Raw genomic sequence first — 16,951 nt, 5'->3', positions numbered from 1 at the left:
AGCTGCACTGGGCCGCCCGATTGCCATCCATGGCTTTCCGCTAAGTAGATGAGGCCTGACGCCCAATATCCAGCAAGCTTCAATCCTTCAATTTCAGGTGTATGTTGCAGGCATGCTGGCCATATTGCATTGGTTTCCAGTGCAAGACCAATTTCCCGACCTATGTGCTTAAATCTGTATTGGGGCTTCAACCTGCAACCTTATGCCTCAAAGGTGAGAGACTATCTAAGTCAAGCTGACACTTGCTCAATAACAGCACCTTTGGTATGAATATCAGCACAGTCTGTACCATGATACTGATATCGGTACAGTCTAGTACCAACACCCTTGATATGAACACCAGTTCAGACGCACCAATAGCCTGATAATTCTACCAGTGCAGACTGGTACTAATGCAGTTAACAAATATGAATATAGACTGATACTGATGCCAGTACAGTCTGGCAATTATACCCTGATACTTTTACTAGTACAGTGTGGTGCCAGTACTCATGATGCATTGCAGTACAATGGCACTAAAATTCCTGATGATACAAGATAAAGATTGGTGTCATGTGTGTGTCATGCCAGTTTATGATATGAAATCCATTTGAACAAAACATCAGCCAGCATTTGTACCAGTACCTAACTCTGGCCCATCCTGCTGACATCCATGTTGCATTGAGTTGTCCATCCATGACAAATGTTCTAAACCATTAAAAAAATTATTCTTGACATCCTGGGGACATCAGTACAATTTAGTATGAATATAAATGTTGTAATAGATTCAAATGAAATGTCATGCAATTAATGTATTTTTGCAGAGTTTATCACAGTGGCATTCACTCAGCAGCTGTTTTTCATTTTGTTTTCGATTTTAGCAAACCCTGAAAGACATGTCCCAGGAGTCCATCAATAATAAAATCATTTGTTGTGCCCCTAGTTAATTTACAGATCACGTTCTTGTGGGCAGGGACATCTAAGCAGAAACAGCTTCCAAAATGAAATCAAGGGAAACCCAGGGACCTTTGTGGGTCTGTGGTGGGCAGACTGAGTCCGAGCTAGAGCCAATCAAGTACAATTCAATCCTGATAAATGCAAAACTAGTTTGCCATGAAATGTTGTGCTTGGATCACAATTTCTGTAAATAAAAATATTTTTTAAAGCTTTGTACCACAGCCCATTCAACCATTCTTTCAACAACTCAATCGAATTAAACACAGAAAGCATTAACATACACACATTCTACACAAAAGTGATTATATGTCTGCAACGTGCCGCTGCTCCAGGGCAAACGCATGCTGGTAATGCTGATTAGAACTCAGCCAAAGGAGGAGATATTAGATGGGGTGATGAAAAACTCGATCAAACAGGTAGGTTTAAGGAGGGCCTTAAAGGAGGAGAGAGAGGTAAAACTGAGATGAGGAGGAATTTCTTCTCTGAGGCTTGTAAATCTGTGGAATGCTCTGCCCCAGAGAGCTGTGGAGGCTGGGTCATTGAATATATTTAAGGTGGGGGTAGACAGATTTTTGAAAGATAAGAGAGTGAAGGGTTATGGGGAGCGGGCAGGGAAGTGGAGCTGAGTCCATGATCAGATGAGCCATGATCTTATTGAATGGCGGCGCAGGCTCGAGGGGCCAAACGGCCTACTCCTCCTATTTCTTATGTTCTTATGTTGAGGTTTAGGGAGGAAATTCCAGAGCTTAGGGCCTAGGTGGCAGAAGGCACGGCCACCAATGGTGGGCGAAGGGAGTGTGGGGCATGGGTAAGTGATATTTTATAATATACACCATTTACATATGATATAACAGCATAAACAGAAATATGGTATAGGCTTAGTTACAAAATATTTAGGAGGGTTAAACCATAGAAAATAAGATAAAGAATCAATTACATATTCAAATGTAAGCATGATAGGAGGATGATAAAACTTCTGAATCAATTTGGTTAGAGTTAAGAAATAAGAAAGGAACGTTTACTCTATGGGTGCTTATTATAGACTGTTGAACAATTGAAACAAAGTAGAAGATGCATGTAGACAAATGAGAGAAAAATGCTGAAACATAAATCCATAATAATGGTGGTGTTAATTATCTAGATAGACAGCGGTAAAAGTAATCGAAGTGGCAAAGAAGGAGAGGAATTTCTATAATGCATCCTGAACTGATTTCCTTTTAGTCCAACAGAGAAGCAAGCTGTGCTGGAACTAGTTCTAGGAAATGGAATGGGGAAAGTAGGTTAGGTAGGAGATGTGGAACATCTAGCAAACATAATTAAGTTCAATATAAAAGCTGAAAAGCATCTTTAACCTAATGGCCTTTACAGCTCATACAGTTGTGATCCAGTAGGCTATTTCCACAGAGGGAGAGGGGGACAGCGACAAGCCAAGTCACAGTCAAGTCTTATTTGATGCCTACAAACATGCGTTTCCTAGCAAGAGAAAACTGGCTGATTTAGTTTCTTCCTATCTAACTCGTGATGCTGACATCAACTGCTCTTTTTCTTCTTAGGCAGTCCCCCTGAGTTGAGGATGACTTGTTTCCACACTAAAATGAGTTCTCAGGTCCAATGCGGGATCTACGGTCTTTGTCCCAGATGGGGCAGAAAGTGGTTGGATGGACGGGTGGGTGGGGTGCTTGATTTGTCCCGCTGTTTGTACTTGGCTTCTGCGTGTTCCCGGTGAAGAGACTCAAGTGTTTGGTGCCTTCTCGAATGCTCCTCCTCCACTTTGAGCGGTCTTGGGCAAGGGATTCCCAAGAGTTGGTGGGGATGTTGCATTTTTTCAAGGAAGCGTTGAGACTGTCCTTGAAGCGTTTTCTCTGCTCTCCTGGGGCTCGCCTGTCATGACGTAGCTCGGCGTAGAGTGCTTGTTTCGGGAGTCCAGCATCGGGCATGCAGACAATGTGGTCCGCTGGTCAAGCGTGGTCAATGCCTCAATGCTGGGGATGTTGGCCTGAGAGAGAACACTGATGTTGGTGTGCCTATCCTGCCAATGAATTTGCAGGATTTTGCAGAGGCAACATGGGTGGTACTTCTCCAGTGCTTTGAGGTGCCTACTGAACATAGTCCATGTATCTGAAGCATATATACTGCTCTGTAGATCATGAGCTTGGCGCTGGGTTTGAGATCCTGGTCTTCGAACACTCCTTTCCTTAGGCGGCCGAAGGCTGCACTAGCACATTGAAGGCGATGTTGGACTTCATCATCAATGTCTGCCCTTGCAGACAGTAGGCTCCCAATGTATGGGAAGTGGTCCTCACCGCTACCCTGATTGAGATCAGCTAACTCTGTATAGACCAAGGCTTGGAACTAGGACCTTCCTGGTCTCTCTGGTTCAGTTCCAAGCTGTTCAACTGGTCACCAGTATGAAGAGGCAGTATAACTGCAGTTGGCATGACTCTCAGAATTACAAAGGGGATGGAGTATAGAAGCAGGGAAGTCTTGCTACAGTTGTACAGGGTATTGGTGAGGCCACACTTGGAATACTGCAAACAGTTTTGTTTTCCATATTTAAGAAAGGATATACTTGCTTTGGAAGCAGTTCAGAGAAGGTTCACTAGGTTGATTCCGGAGATGAGGGGGTTGACTTATGAGGAAAGGTTGAGTAGGTTGGGCCTCTACTCATTGGAATTCAGAAGAATGAGAGGTGATCATATCGAAACATATAAGAATATGAGGGGGCTTGACAAGGTGGATGCAGAAGGATGTTTCCATTGATGGGGGAGACTAGAACTAGGGGGCATAGTCTTAGTTTTTAATGGGCGGTCTCTTATTCTGAGATGAGGAAGAATTTCTTCTCTCAGTGGGTTGTAAATCTGTGGAATTCGTCGTCTCAGAGTTGTGGAACCTGTGACATTGAATAAATTTAAGGCAGAGATAGACAGTTTCTTAACTAATAAGGAAATAAAGGGGTTATGGGGAGCAGGCAGGGAAGTGGTCCTGAGTCCATGATCGGATCAGCCATGATTGTGTTAAATGGCGGAGCAGGCTCGAGGGGTCGTATGGCGTACCCCTGCTCCTATTTCTTATGTTCTTATGTTCTTAAATGCTGCACTTGGTGTAGTGTAACCAGGGGCATTGTATAACATGGTAGTTTTGATGCTGTTAATGCTCTGGGATGTACAGCAGCAGTGGTGAATGTAGCTGCTGAGATAATAATGTACTGAACAAAATGTTCCATAATTTAGGAACTTTCACATTGCCAGTGGATGTGTAACAGTTAGAAATCTTTGGTCCAACATAGGTGTCGACAGCACTAATTATCTGATTTCACTATTAATTATGTAAAATAGTTAAATATGATGATTCCTTTAAGAACGCAGACTGGCATTATCTGTGGGATCACTTTTTTAAGTAGCTGTTTGGCATGTTTTGATTGTGCCAAATTGTGAGGGTATTTGAGTAGACATCACTTTAATAAACCAGTAAGAGTTTAGTGGTACGAATGGAGTATGACAGCACGTCCCACTTTACCAACAGGGAGCTTTTATTGCATTGTACGTGCTTTGAATAACACAGCTTTTCAACTGTCACCATGTAAAATCTTCTTTTCCAATCTCTTTTACTTGACACAAATTGTTATGTCAGATTCAACCTGGTGCAATTAAATGGTGCTTCACAGACAAGGATAAGTCCAAAGATGTTTAAAGATAGCTGATGAAAATGCCAATTACTATCGAAGAGACGCAGATGTAGAAAGGAAGGGAGGAAATTGGTGCAAGAATTTAGTGAACTGGCAACAAATGATTTGCTAAGTGCTGCAGACATGGAGAGAAAAACACAACGTATTGGATGTTTGTGCCACTGCAGCAATTTAGAAAATGGAAAACCCTGCAGTTTTATACCCTTTAAATTGCAGGAACCACAATCCTTCAATGTTGCTGTTTTATAGCATTTCTGAAGATGTTTTGGCATGGTAGTGGCGCCGAGTCTAATATGAAATTAATTTGTGTTGTGATATAATTCTAGTAAATTACGTTCATGCAGATGAACTATTATGAACTATTATTGCATTTGCTATTATCACAAATGCAATGTGATACCTGATGCACAGTAAAGATCAGCGGGAGGGGGAGGGGTGAAAGTCTGCTCCAAAGCCTCTAACAGTGTCACTCTTGAGCCAGATACGAGGAGCTGCATAAGTAGCAGCAATGGTTATTTGCCCACCCTCTCTTCACTTGGCATCTTCACCTGTGTTGTGTGTATGGAACTGGATTCAAATAAAACTAAAGGGCAGTCTCTCCTTTCACAGGGTTACTGTGTCAGCCTTTTGGGGTAATTTTAACCTATCCCACCCAGTGGAAAACTGACTGGATCAGATTGATTGCCCTTTTTACATTGTAAATGGGGTTCTGCCTTTCTGGAACCTGAATTGCAGTTACTGGAAATCTGAAACTGTTAGGTGCAGTGTCAATGCATCCTTAAACAATAACCAAATCGACCCCTGCAACTATCAGTACTTTGGTTTAGGGGGACATTTGGGTGCAAACTTGTAGCTTGCCATACATGGAATAGTGTTGGAATATGCTGCTCTGGTTTTAATACATGACCCAGATCTTTGTGTGTTTTTTTTCTCCAGACAGCAAGTGCTGGAAGGCATTCAATTCGAATCACAGGACTCAGTACCATTGACTTTCGAGCTGGATTTTCGCTAAAACCAACAATGAACTTTAAAAAGATTAGCAACAGGCCTGTACAAGGTCAGTTTGTAACTAACCTGCTTTAACCTTACTGCACGGTGGGTGCATTTTCATGACTGGACACAATAAGGCTGCAGGCACTGCAGATGACAACTATTACTTTGACGTTGGATCCATGACGCGACCATGTAAATATTCAGACTTATAAGCCTCAGTTTGTTGATACTGTTTTCAGTCAAATTTCAATTTTTTTAAAATATGGGTCCCACCTCCCAAATAGATGAAGTGAGAGGCTTTTATGATTACATTTTCTTTGTTTTATTTAATGATTTATTTACTATATTTTAGTATTATAGGTTTAATATAACAAGTCTACACCTGGTTGCTGAGGTACTTTATTACTGTAATATTAGTGTTTGTTTTGGCATCATAGTGCGTGAACTGAAGACTTAGAAAAATGACTGGCACAGGGAAACTAGAATTTCCCTGGACCTGTACCAGACTAAAGGTTAAATTATTTGCACTATCGTTTCATATTATTTCAAATGATAGCATTTTCCTACTGTATTTTAACTCTGAACAAAGTTTTGTTTTGAACTTTTTTTAACCTTGTGCCCCATATTGCTCGTACTTACAGGTATACCAACATATTTATTACTGAATACAACTGGACTAGCCCCTCCTGCTAGAGTGGATCGGGTGGAACTCCTTAGCATCTCGGGCATTGCGTTGAAGACTATTCCCATGAAGTATTACCCTGACCGCAAGCCTTACAGCATCTTGAATGTAACTGAATTTATTCCACCCGATGAAGCTTTCTTCTTGAAGGTAACTGGCTATGACACAGAAGATTACCTCTTCCAGCGAGTATCTAGTGTGTCATACTCCAACATTGTTCCAGGTAAGATAGGAAGAAAACCTGCTGTAAGGCAGCATAAAATATGTTTCTGCCAAGGCATTTTTATCATTTATCTGCTCCGCTGGGGTGAATTTAAACTGTACTATATTAGTAATCAACCTATTTCCCATCCATATGAAATTCCTCTCTCTGTTATTTTAATGAATGGGTTGATAACTTAGAATAGTGGATGAAGGATTTCATTCAAATGAGTGGATGTGTTTGTTATTAGGATCACAGAAAGCAACTTCAATCCACATTCATTATACTTTTATGGTTGGGAGGGAAGTCACTCAAATGCCTCCACTCTCCTGAAGGTATTGCCTCCAGATACTGCACCCTAATGGGCATTGTTCACACAATCTTCCATACAATAAGCATCAGCAGTGTATTTCACCATGGCCCAATCTATCACTTGATGTCCATGCACAAAAACACCTCAACAGCAGGGGTCACTGGATAGTCATCAGGAGCAAGAACAGAGGCTGACTTTTCCCTTCCCTAGTCCGGTGGCACTGAGGCCAATTATAGTGTCTCCCTATTGGTGAAATAAGCTCTCCGAACAGACCAGGTTTGGAACTTGGTCTCTCTTATCCTTTTTGCCTCAAATCACCAATGAGTTTATCATCTGAGCCATCAGGGCAGCTAAATATCACATACTTAAAAAAATATATATGTTTTGCATCAGTTAAATCGTTGCTCCATTCTGGTCCTTTGAAGTAATCTTTGCTGAAAGCATTATATGTCAGATTAACTAAATGCTTCAAGTACTAAGAGATATTTCCAATTTACTTTCAAAGAACAATTTGCACTCCCCTATGTAGTTATTTAGTAAAAAGAAAAAATCCAATTGAAGAGCACTTCAGTGGCAAAGGAAATTCCATGTGACTAATGTAGTATGGTAACATCATTACAGCCTGTGATGGACCAATGCTAATAACCTAATAGCACGACTGACATTCCAGAAACTAGTACCCAACTGTGACTCATAGGCCATCCCGCGAAACAAGGATAACTTGCTTCCACGCCAAAAAAGGATGAGTTCACAGGTATTTCAATGAAGGATCCGAACTACATCCTCAAGGGTGGGAGATGCCTGTGCGTGTGGTGATCGTTGCACACCAGCCACCACATGGGCTTGACAGAGCCAAGTCTTGGTCCAGTGGCAAGGATTAACCAAGACGACTGGAGACCAGATCTGCTGCACGGACCTAGTGTGCACACACATCGCAGTGTGGGTTGACCCGTGCTGCCCCTGGGCCCCTGGCCCCGAACTCGCCCCTCCCCTGGGCCCCAATCACATTGCTCTACAGTCTCTCGCTGCTCCTTCGCCCTGACTTCGCCGTTCCTGCTGTACCTGCCCACGCTCCAATCATGGACCTGGACCTTGATGATGTCACTCTTCGCTGCTGTCACCCTCCTGCTGCTCCCCGAAGTGACATGCCTCCACCCCGCTCCCCGAGGCCTCCACCCCGTTCCCCGAGGCCTCCACCCCGCTCTCCGAGGCCTCCACCCCGCTCCCCGAGGCCTCCACGCCGCTCCCCGCGGTTCTCACGCAGGTCGAGGCTGCCACGCAACTGTGAGTAGAGTGATACTTAACAGCTCCAGCTGCACCAATGGGAAACAGTCACATCTGCAACTTGTACTTTTTAATCAAAAAAGTTTAGGTAGGTCTACTGGATGAAATCGTTTTTGTGTTCTCGGATTATTTGTAAGTCACTTGGGGCAATTTTAACTCCCTCTGCCTGAGGGATTGGAGTGGTAAAGTAGTTAAAATCAAACTGGTTGATTATCACTACATCGTCATTTAGATCAGACCTTCCGCTAGCTTGGAGCCTAAATCACCCGTGACTCACGCTACTGAGATAAATAATGTGGCCACAAGAGCAGGTCAGAGACTGGGTATTCTGCGGCGAGTGTCTCATCTCCTGACTCCCCATCTACAAGATACAATTCAGGAGTGTGATGGAATACTCTCCACTTGCCTGGAGGAATGCAGCTCCAACAACACTCAAGAAGCTCAATACCATCCAGGACAAAGCAGCCCACTTGATTGGCACCCCATCCACCACATTAAACTTTCACTCCCTCCACCACCGGCAGACCGTGGCTGCAGTGTGTACCATCTACAAGATGTACTGCAGCTCACCAAGATTTCTTTGGCAGCACCTCCCAAACCCGTGACCTCTACCACCTAGAAGGATAAGGGCAGCAGGTGCATGGGAACACCATCACCTGCAAGTTCCTCTCCAAGTTACACACCATCCTGACTTGGAAGTATATCGCCGTTCCTTCATCGTCGCTGGATCAAAATCCTGGCACTCCCTCCCTAACAGCACTGTGGGAGTACCTTCACCACACGGACTTCAGCGGTTCAAGGCAATCGCTCACCTTCACCTTCTCAAGGGCAATTAGGGATGACAATAAATGCTGGCCTTGCCAGCAATGCCCACATCTCAAACGTATAAGATTATGAGGGGGCTTCACCAGGTGGATGCAGAGCGGATGTTTCCAGTGATGTGGGGAGACTCGAACTAGGGGGCATAATCTTAGAATAAGGGGCCACCCATTTAAAACTGAAATGAGGAGGAATTGTAAATCTGTGGAAGTCGCTGCCTCAGAGAGTTGTGGAAGCTGGGACATTGAATAAATTTAAGACAGAAATAAACAGTTTCTTAAACGATAAGGGGATAAGGGGTTATGGGGAGCACGCGGGGAAGTGGAGCTGAGTCCATGATCAGATCAGCCATGATCGTATTAAATGGCAGAGCAGGCTCAAGGGGCCATATGGCCTACTTCTGCTCCTATTTCTTATGGTCTTATGTTCTTATGAACGAATTAAAAAAAATATGCAACAGGCCCGTCAACCTCTACAAAAGAAAAGAAAAGTTAATGTTTCAGTTGAGGACTTTCCATCAGGGACTAGACATTTTTTTCTGGATGAGCTTAAGGATGGCCAAATGGACTTTCTGACCTGGATCAGAGCTATCTGATAAAGGGTCTCTATTCGAAAAGTTAACCTGTCATTTATGTATTTCCATCATTTTCTGTTTTTAATTTCGGATGCAGTTTTTTTTTTATGTTTCTTATTTGTAAACAATTAATAATCATTCAGCTTTCAGCATAGCCCCCTTCCCTGACAAAAAGAGGAAACTAAGAACAGGGCAGTATTATTACCAATAATTGCAACTGTGCATATGTGTGGTCACATGTATATTTTCATTAGTGTAAAACAGAGATACAGCTTTAGGATCAGGTTGTCCACAAAATAACAGTCAGAGCAGAACTACAGCATCAAATTTGCAATGAAATATTATTGCCCATACCTGGAAAATAGCTTTCTCATACATCAAACAAATTAAATGCCATCATTAGCAGAAGATTCCTTCTGTTTGCTACAAATAGCATCTATTTAGCACTCTCATTCCAATGAATATTCAGTCGAATTCTCCAATATGTAGCCTTCCATTTTTAATACTTTACGTCTTCATGTTGTGTAATTACTTATCATATGTTGGCTCCCGGTGTTCTGAACCTGTCCCGTGTGGGTCAGAATCCAGAGCACTGTCAGCAACTGAAAACAACTATGTATGCAACTGTGAAACAATGGCCCTGAATTTGCAGTTGAAGACATATCAGAATAATATGCCTCCGAACCGAAAGAAAAATCCGAATATACCTGGTGTCTCTGGAGCTTCGGACTCTTGCATTCCTGAGCCTGCAGGCATAAAGGCCCACGCATCCTAGGGGCGCATACGGTTTGCAAGCATCCCTGGAATCACTGGTTGACCGGTCAACCAATCAAAAAAGGGAATTCCTGTAACGCTTAAGGGGATTCCATTTACGTACAGAATAGAAACATAGAAACATAGAAAATAGGTGCAGGAGTAGGCCATTAAATTTGGAGATACTACATTTAATCCCCTCGTCTAAATCATTAATGTACAGTGTAAATAGCTGCGGACCCAGCACAGAACCTTGCGGTACCCCACTAGTTACTGCCTGCCATTCTGAAAAATACTCATTTACTCCTACTCTTTGCTTCTCCATAAGCATCTCCATAAGCATCATAGTAATCCCCAAATAAATAAGAATTCACACCACTTAAATAAAAGTAAATGATCATATGTTCAAAATTAATTAAACGACCCTTTAATTAAGCATTTAAAAATGTTTTAAATTGAAAAATAAATGTAAACATTTTAAAACAGGCCAAAATTTACCTAAAATAATTTTAAATGTATGTGTACTTTTTAATCATTTTAAAAATGTTATTTTAATATTTATTTTAACCCTTAGGCTTATAAAAGAAGGCTTTACGCCTGCTTTTACCAGGCTTCAGGGTTTTGTGAGCATTCGCTGGGCAGTAGTTTGACAAATTGCCCAACTCTGCACCAGTGAAGGTGTATTTGTAGTGAATGTGAAGGATCTGTCAATGTGAAACTTGACAGATCGTAAGTTCCAGGTTTTCACTCATGCGCAGCGCTGGCGGAAACGTGGAACTTGCGGGCCATTCTGAGCACTTACGACGGTGTAGGCTACGCTGTCATTGGCCCCATAAAATCCGGGCCGACAACTCTGTTTCTCTCTCCACAGATGCTGCCAGAGGTGTGAGTATTTTCAACATTTTCTGTTTTTATTTTATGTTTGTGTGCATCATTGTGCAAACACAAATGCTTCCAAGTCACATTTGTCACTTTCATTTGCTAGCGGTGGACCTGCCCCGAAACTGGAGTAAGGTCTGTGCTGGCCAGTCATGTAAACAATTCATTACTGGCCCTGAAAAATAGCAGTCATTTATGTTTGCCAGTGGTGCCAATTTTCCCCGAGTAGCAGGGAATGAATGATGCGAGCTTGGATTTGTCTGCCTCCAGAGGCAAGGACACTGTCTCCTTTTCTATTGCCTCTGGCAAACTGGTATTGGAGGTACCTCTGCAGCATAAATGGGGGTATAAACATTTGACTGATGTTGTGACGTACACATTGTCACTGTGCAAGATTCTCCAGGAGTCTGCAACTCAGAAGCAGTGTCTTGAGAGCTGTAATTTACTTTGGTAAATTTAACACCATTAGTAAAAGATGACTAAGACTATCCATTGACCCCTCTATAGATTTAATTAGAGAAAGACACAAAGCTTGATCTTTTTCATTAGGTGCTCCGAAGGTCACCATGCCGGCACAGACTCCAGGATACTACCTGCAGATGGGCTACATCAGGTGTACCGTGGACAGTCTCATCCCCTTCACATTGCGTTTCAGCAGAGCTGGTTCAAAACTTGGAACAGACCAGTTTTTCAAGTATGTATAAATACATTTTTACTCAGTATTTCTCACATTATCTGCTATAGTCAGGATTTTGACTTTTAACCAGCAAAGCCTGCAACATACAACACTTTTTAGATTACAAAGATACATTCTTTGGAATTCATTGAGAGTGAAAAGCTTTTTACTAACCGGAGCCTAAATGGGGAATGCTAACGTCAAGATCACCCCCTCCCACTATTGCTTGCCACAAATCCAGTCATTTTGCTAGGTTCTCGGAATAGGTGACCCAAGAGGGTGTCCAGCTGATTAAAATATTGAAATCATGGTCCTATGAGGCCAATAGGACCCAATGGCATTTTTAGGTTGAACTGGACAGAGCATGGGATCAGAGAATAACACATTAAAAGGAAATCTGATTTATGGGCCTCAGTTGTAACCCCCTGCATGACTGCCTGGAGAGAGTTGGAGAGGGGGTTGACGAGTTAAATGTGGGCAACGCGCCGTGCGAGGGATTGCCGCCTTGGTTACGGCAGTGGATATCTGCACTTTTATGGGCCAGCCTCTACCCATCCCTGATTGTCAACCTCTCTTACTCTTCCACTCATTAACAATTTTTAGCTCCGTTTCCCACCAGGCAGCCAGCCACAAGGACACCCTGGCAGTTGGGTGGGAGGATACATTATCAGGGGATGAGGGAGGGAAGTGTTGCCCCAATCGTGGGGGACGGGGGGGGGGGAAGAGAGGCCATGATTATCGGGGGGGAGGGGGAGGATGAGCGAGAGGCCATGATTGGGAGGGAGTAAAGAAGCTGCAATCAGGAGGGGGAGAGAGGCCACGATTATTGAAGGGGGAGAGAGAGGCCGCGATCAGAGGTGGAGGGGTGGGGGTGGGGGGGGGGGGGAAAAGAGTGCGTGAATTGGAGGGGTGAGAGAGGGCATGATTGGGAAGGGAGACGGAAGAGAGGCCGTGATCAGGAGGGGGTGGGAGAGAGTGCACAATTGGCAGGGAAGGGAGGGTAGTGGCCCCGATCGTTGCGGGAGGGGGTTGGGAGAGAGGATGCAATTGGGAGGGGTGAGAAAGGACATGATTATCATGGCGGCGGGGGGGTGGGGGGGCGATCAGGAAGGGGCTGAGAGAGGGTACGATATCGAGGAGTGAGAGAGAGGCCGTGATCAGGGTGGTGGGTGGGAGAGAGACCATGATTGGGAGAGCAGGGGAGAGAGGACAGAATCGGGAGCGGGATGGGGCAGGGGAGGTGGGGGGGAAAGAGAGGCCACAATCGCAAGGGGGGGAGTGACACCAAGCTTATAGAAGGGAGGGGGTAGTGGGGAAAGAGAGGGCACGATTATCGAAGGGGGAGAAAGAGATCCCGATCCCGATCGAAGGTTGGGTTGAGGGGATGGGAGAGGCAGCGATTATCGGGGGGTGGGGGTGGACGGGGGCAGGGGAGGGAGGCTGTGATGGGAAGGGCTGGAGGGGTGCGGGAGGCCAATGGCATTCTTAAAGAACCTGCGGGGAGCACACCTGTTCCACCTGGCCCACCAGGAGTGCTGGGAATGGCACTTACCTTTCCCAGCGCTCTGTGGGCCAGGAGGAGCAGGTGCTCCCGGCAGTTCCTGCCTCTTTACTGCCGGGTTTCCTGACCCTTGGGAAACTCGGGCAGCAGTAGTGAATTTTAAATTGGGCTCCCAATTGCATGGTGGGTGCCCAATTTAGATATGTTATTTAAGTGTCCCAGCTATCCATGGCAGGACACTCGGACAACCTGAAATCAGCCGCCATAAAAAAGGCAACAAAAAGACGCAGCGGTTTGGGGTCGCATTCCTCGTATTTAACTCTTGAACTCCATCCGCCCCCCCCCACTTCTACGAACCACTCCTGCACATCGTTGGGGGTTAATATCGAGGCCATAGTTGCTGTTACAGTATTGGTAGTTAAATACATTTTCACTTTACAGTAATAGGCTTTTAGACACACTCAAAAACATTAACTTGCATTTATGTATTGTCGTTGACGTAGGAGATGCCGAACCAAAGAAGGAGATAAAGCTTTGAGGTGATTGGTTTTACAGAGGTTCTTAAAGGTGGAGCGGCAGTAGAATTTAGGGTGGGAATTCCTGACCGCGTGGCCCAGGTAGCCAGTGACAGGATATCCGATTGGCCGCCTGTTATACCCCACCCAATTTTTCTTTCCATTCAAATCAAAGCAAAGGAAATTTAGACAGGGAATATCAAGGGCGGCCGATCTGAGATTGGCTGTTTTACACCCTCTGCGAAGTTGAAAGTTCCACTGCTACTCACCGACAGAATGTTCGATGCCTAAAGGCTGAAATTCCTTAGGAGTGTCATGTATTCAACCAGCATTGTAACCCATGTATAATCTGACCTAAGTTGTACACTGTGAGAACAATGACCACTAGGTGGTGAACTTGTGGGAGACACTCCTAACCTGGACCTTCAGGTATAAAAGGGGAAGCTCCACCCACCTTCATTACTTGAGTGCTAAGGAATAAAGGACAGGTCACAGACTGACCTCTCAAGCATGGGCCTCGTGTGCATTTATACTGTATAGTAAGGACATATCAATGGCGACAAGAAACTGGGATTTAAACCACGCGAGCATGGCCACTAGCAGAACAGACGAGAGGTACTGTGTTAAGGAATGGTTGGGACAGAGATTAAACATTGTTAAAGCAGCACACATTCTCCAGGCAGACAAGGGCAATCGGGCATGCCCCAACATGTAGTCGAACCCAGAGGGGGAGTTCGACAGAGACAATGGCAAGCTGAACAGCGATTCACGCCATTGCAAGGGACAATGCGGCCAGTAATGGCGCCATCAACACCTGTTAATGGTGCACTCAAGGACAGTCACAGGGGCAGTCAGGGACGATCGACTGGCAAGGGACCGTTCGTTTCCAACAACAGCTTATGTTGGAAGCATGGAGGCACACACTCAGCCGGAGTTTGCAGAGATGAGCTAAATACCTGCAGAAATTGCAAAAATGAACACTGGGGGAAATCGCTGGAAGCTGAAGTTCTGCGAGTTCATGTGGAGCACGTATACAGTTCATACACCAGGATGCCACCAATAATGATGAAAGTGCTCCTCAATGGCATCCCAGTATCAATAGAGCTAGACACGGGGGCCAGCCAGTCCCTGATAGGTATCAAACAGTTCGAAAAGTTGTGGGCGTCCAAGGCCAGGAGGCCAAAATTATCGGCGATTGACGCACGGCTACGGACATACACAAAGGAGATCATTCCGGTGTTAGGCAGCGCCACGATAGTCGTGACCCACAAAGATTCAGAGAACAGGTTACCACTCTGGGTTGTCCCGGGGGACGGTCCTGCACTGTTGGGGAGGAGTTGGCTTGCTGTCATGAACGGGAAATGGGGCGATGTCAATGCAATTTCCTCTGTGGAGCGAGTATCATGCTCACAGATCCTGGAAAATTTGACTCATTATTTCAACCCGGCATTGGCACTTTCATGGGGACCAAGGTAGTGATTCACATAAACCCGAACGCCAGGCCAGTACACCACAAGGCCAGTGCGGTGCCGTATGTGATGTGGGAAAAGATAGAAGGCGAATTGGACCGCCTGCTGAGGGAAGGCATCATCTCGCCAGTCGAATTCAGTGACTGGGCGAGCCCAATTGTGCCGGTGCTCAAGGCGGATGGGTGGGTCAGGATATGTGGTGATTACAAGGCCACCATCCATCGGGTGTCACTCTAAGACCAGTACCCACTACCAAGAATGGAGGACCTCTTCGCGACGCTATCTGGTGGCAAACTTTTTTCAAAATTGGACCTGACCTCAGCTTACATGACCCAGGAGCTGGCGAGTGAGTCAAAGAAGCTGACCACCATCACGACACACAAGGTGTTGTTTGAGTTCAACAGATGTCCGTTCGGGATTCGCTCGGCCGCCGTGATCTTCCAACGAAATATGGAAAGCCTCCTGAAGTCGATTCCAGGGACGGTGGTTTTTCATGACAACATCCACATCACGGGTTACGATACTGAAGAACACCTCCACAACTTGGAGGAGGTGCTACGCAGACTGGACCGGGTAGGGCTGCGACTGAAAAAGACGAAGTGTGTCTTTTTAGCTCCAGAGGTAGAATTCCTGGGGATGAGGGTAGCAGCAGACGGGATCAGCACTCCTGCATCCAAGACGGAAGCGATCCAGAGAGCACCCAGACCCTGTAACACGACGGAGCTGCGTTCGTTCCTGGGGCTCCTGAATTATTTTGGTAACTTTCTTCCCAACTTGAGCACGCTGCTAGAGCCGCTACACATGCTCCTATGCAAAGGTCGCGAATGGGTTTGGGGGGACAGCCAGGAAAGGGCTTTTAATGGAGCACGCAATTTGTTATGTTCCAACAATCTGTTAACGCTATATGACCCATGTAAAAAACTTGTGTTAACGTGCGATGCGTCGTCCTATGGTGTCGGGTGTGTGTTGCAGCATGTCAATGCCAAGGATCAGTTACAGCCGGCAGCTTATGCCTCCAGAAGTCTGTCCCAGGCAGAAAGGGGCTACAGGATGGTAGAAAATGAGGCGCACGCATGTGTATATGCGGTAAAGAAAATGCACCATTACATGTTTGGCAGGAAATTTGAGCTGGAGACAGATCACAAACATCTAACATCCCTTTTGGCCGACAACAAGGCCATAAATGCAAACGCATCGGCCCGCATACAGAGGTGGGCACTCACGTTAGCCGCCTGTGATAATACAATTCGGCACAGACCGGGCACTGAAAACTGCGCCGATGCACTCAGCAGGCTCCCACTAGCCACCACTGAAGGGGCTACCGAGCATGCTGCTGAGATGGTCATGGCTGTTGAAGCTTTCGGAAGCGAAGGCTCACCCATAACAGCCCGTCAAATTAAAGTCTGGACAAATAGAGACACGCTATTGTCTCTAGTCAAGAAATGTGTCCTGAATGGGGACTGGGCAGCCATGTACAGGGCATGCCCTGAGAAATTTAAACCATTTCACAGGCGCAGGGATGAACTCTCGATTCAGGCCGATTGCCTACTGTGGGGAAACTGCATTATCGTGCTCCAGATGGGCAGAAAGGTGTTCATCAGAGAACTCCAAAATGAGCACCCTGGCATTGTCATGATGAAGGCATTTGCCAGGTCACACGTTTGGTAGCC

At 45.3% G+C, this 16,951-nt stretch overlaps 1 protein-coding gene across 1 annotated transcript in view; it reads left to right on the top strand.

The window, feature by feature from the left end:
- hmcn1 (hemicentin 1) overlaps window positions 1–16,951 on the top strand; it is a 744,329-nt gene that overhangs the window by 236,481 nt on the left and 490,897 nt on the right. Inside the window, exons 7-9 of the mRNA XM_070887155.1 lie at window positions 5,558–5,678; window positions 6,256–6,519; window positions 11,670–11,814. Coding sequence (XP_070743256.1) covers window positions 5,558–5,678; window positions 6,256–6,519; window positions 11,670–11,814 — 530 coding nt within the window. The remainder of the gene's footprint in view (window positions 1–5,557; window positions 5,679–6,255; window positions 6,520–11,669; window positions 11,815–16,951) is intronic.

The sequence above is a fragment of the Pristiophorus japonicus genome, chromosome 8, assembly GCF_044704955.1.
Source record: "Pristiophorus japonicus isolate sPriJap1 chromosome 8, sPriJap1.hap1, whole genome shotgun sequence".
NCBI classification, from domain to species: domain Eukaryota; kingdom Metazoa; phylum Chordata; class Chondrichthyes; family Pristiophoridae; genus Pristiophorus; species Pristiophorus japonicus.
The sequence above is the reverse complement of the archived record's forward strand: the minus strand, read 5'-3'. Positions and strand labels throughout refer to the sequence as shown.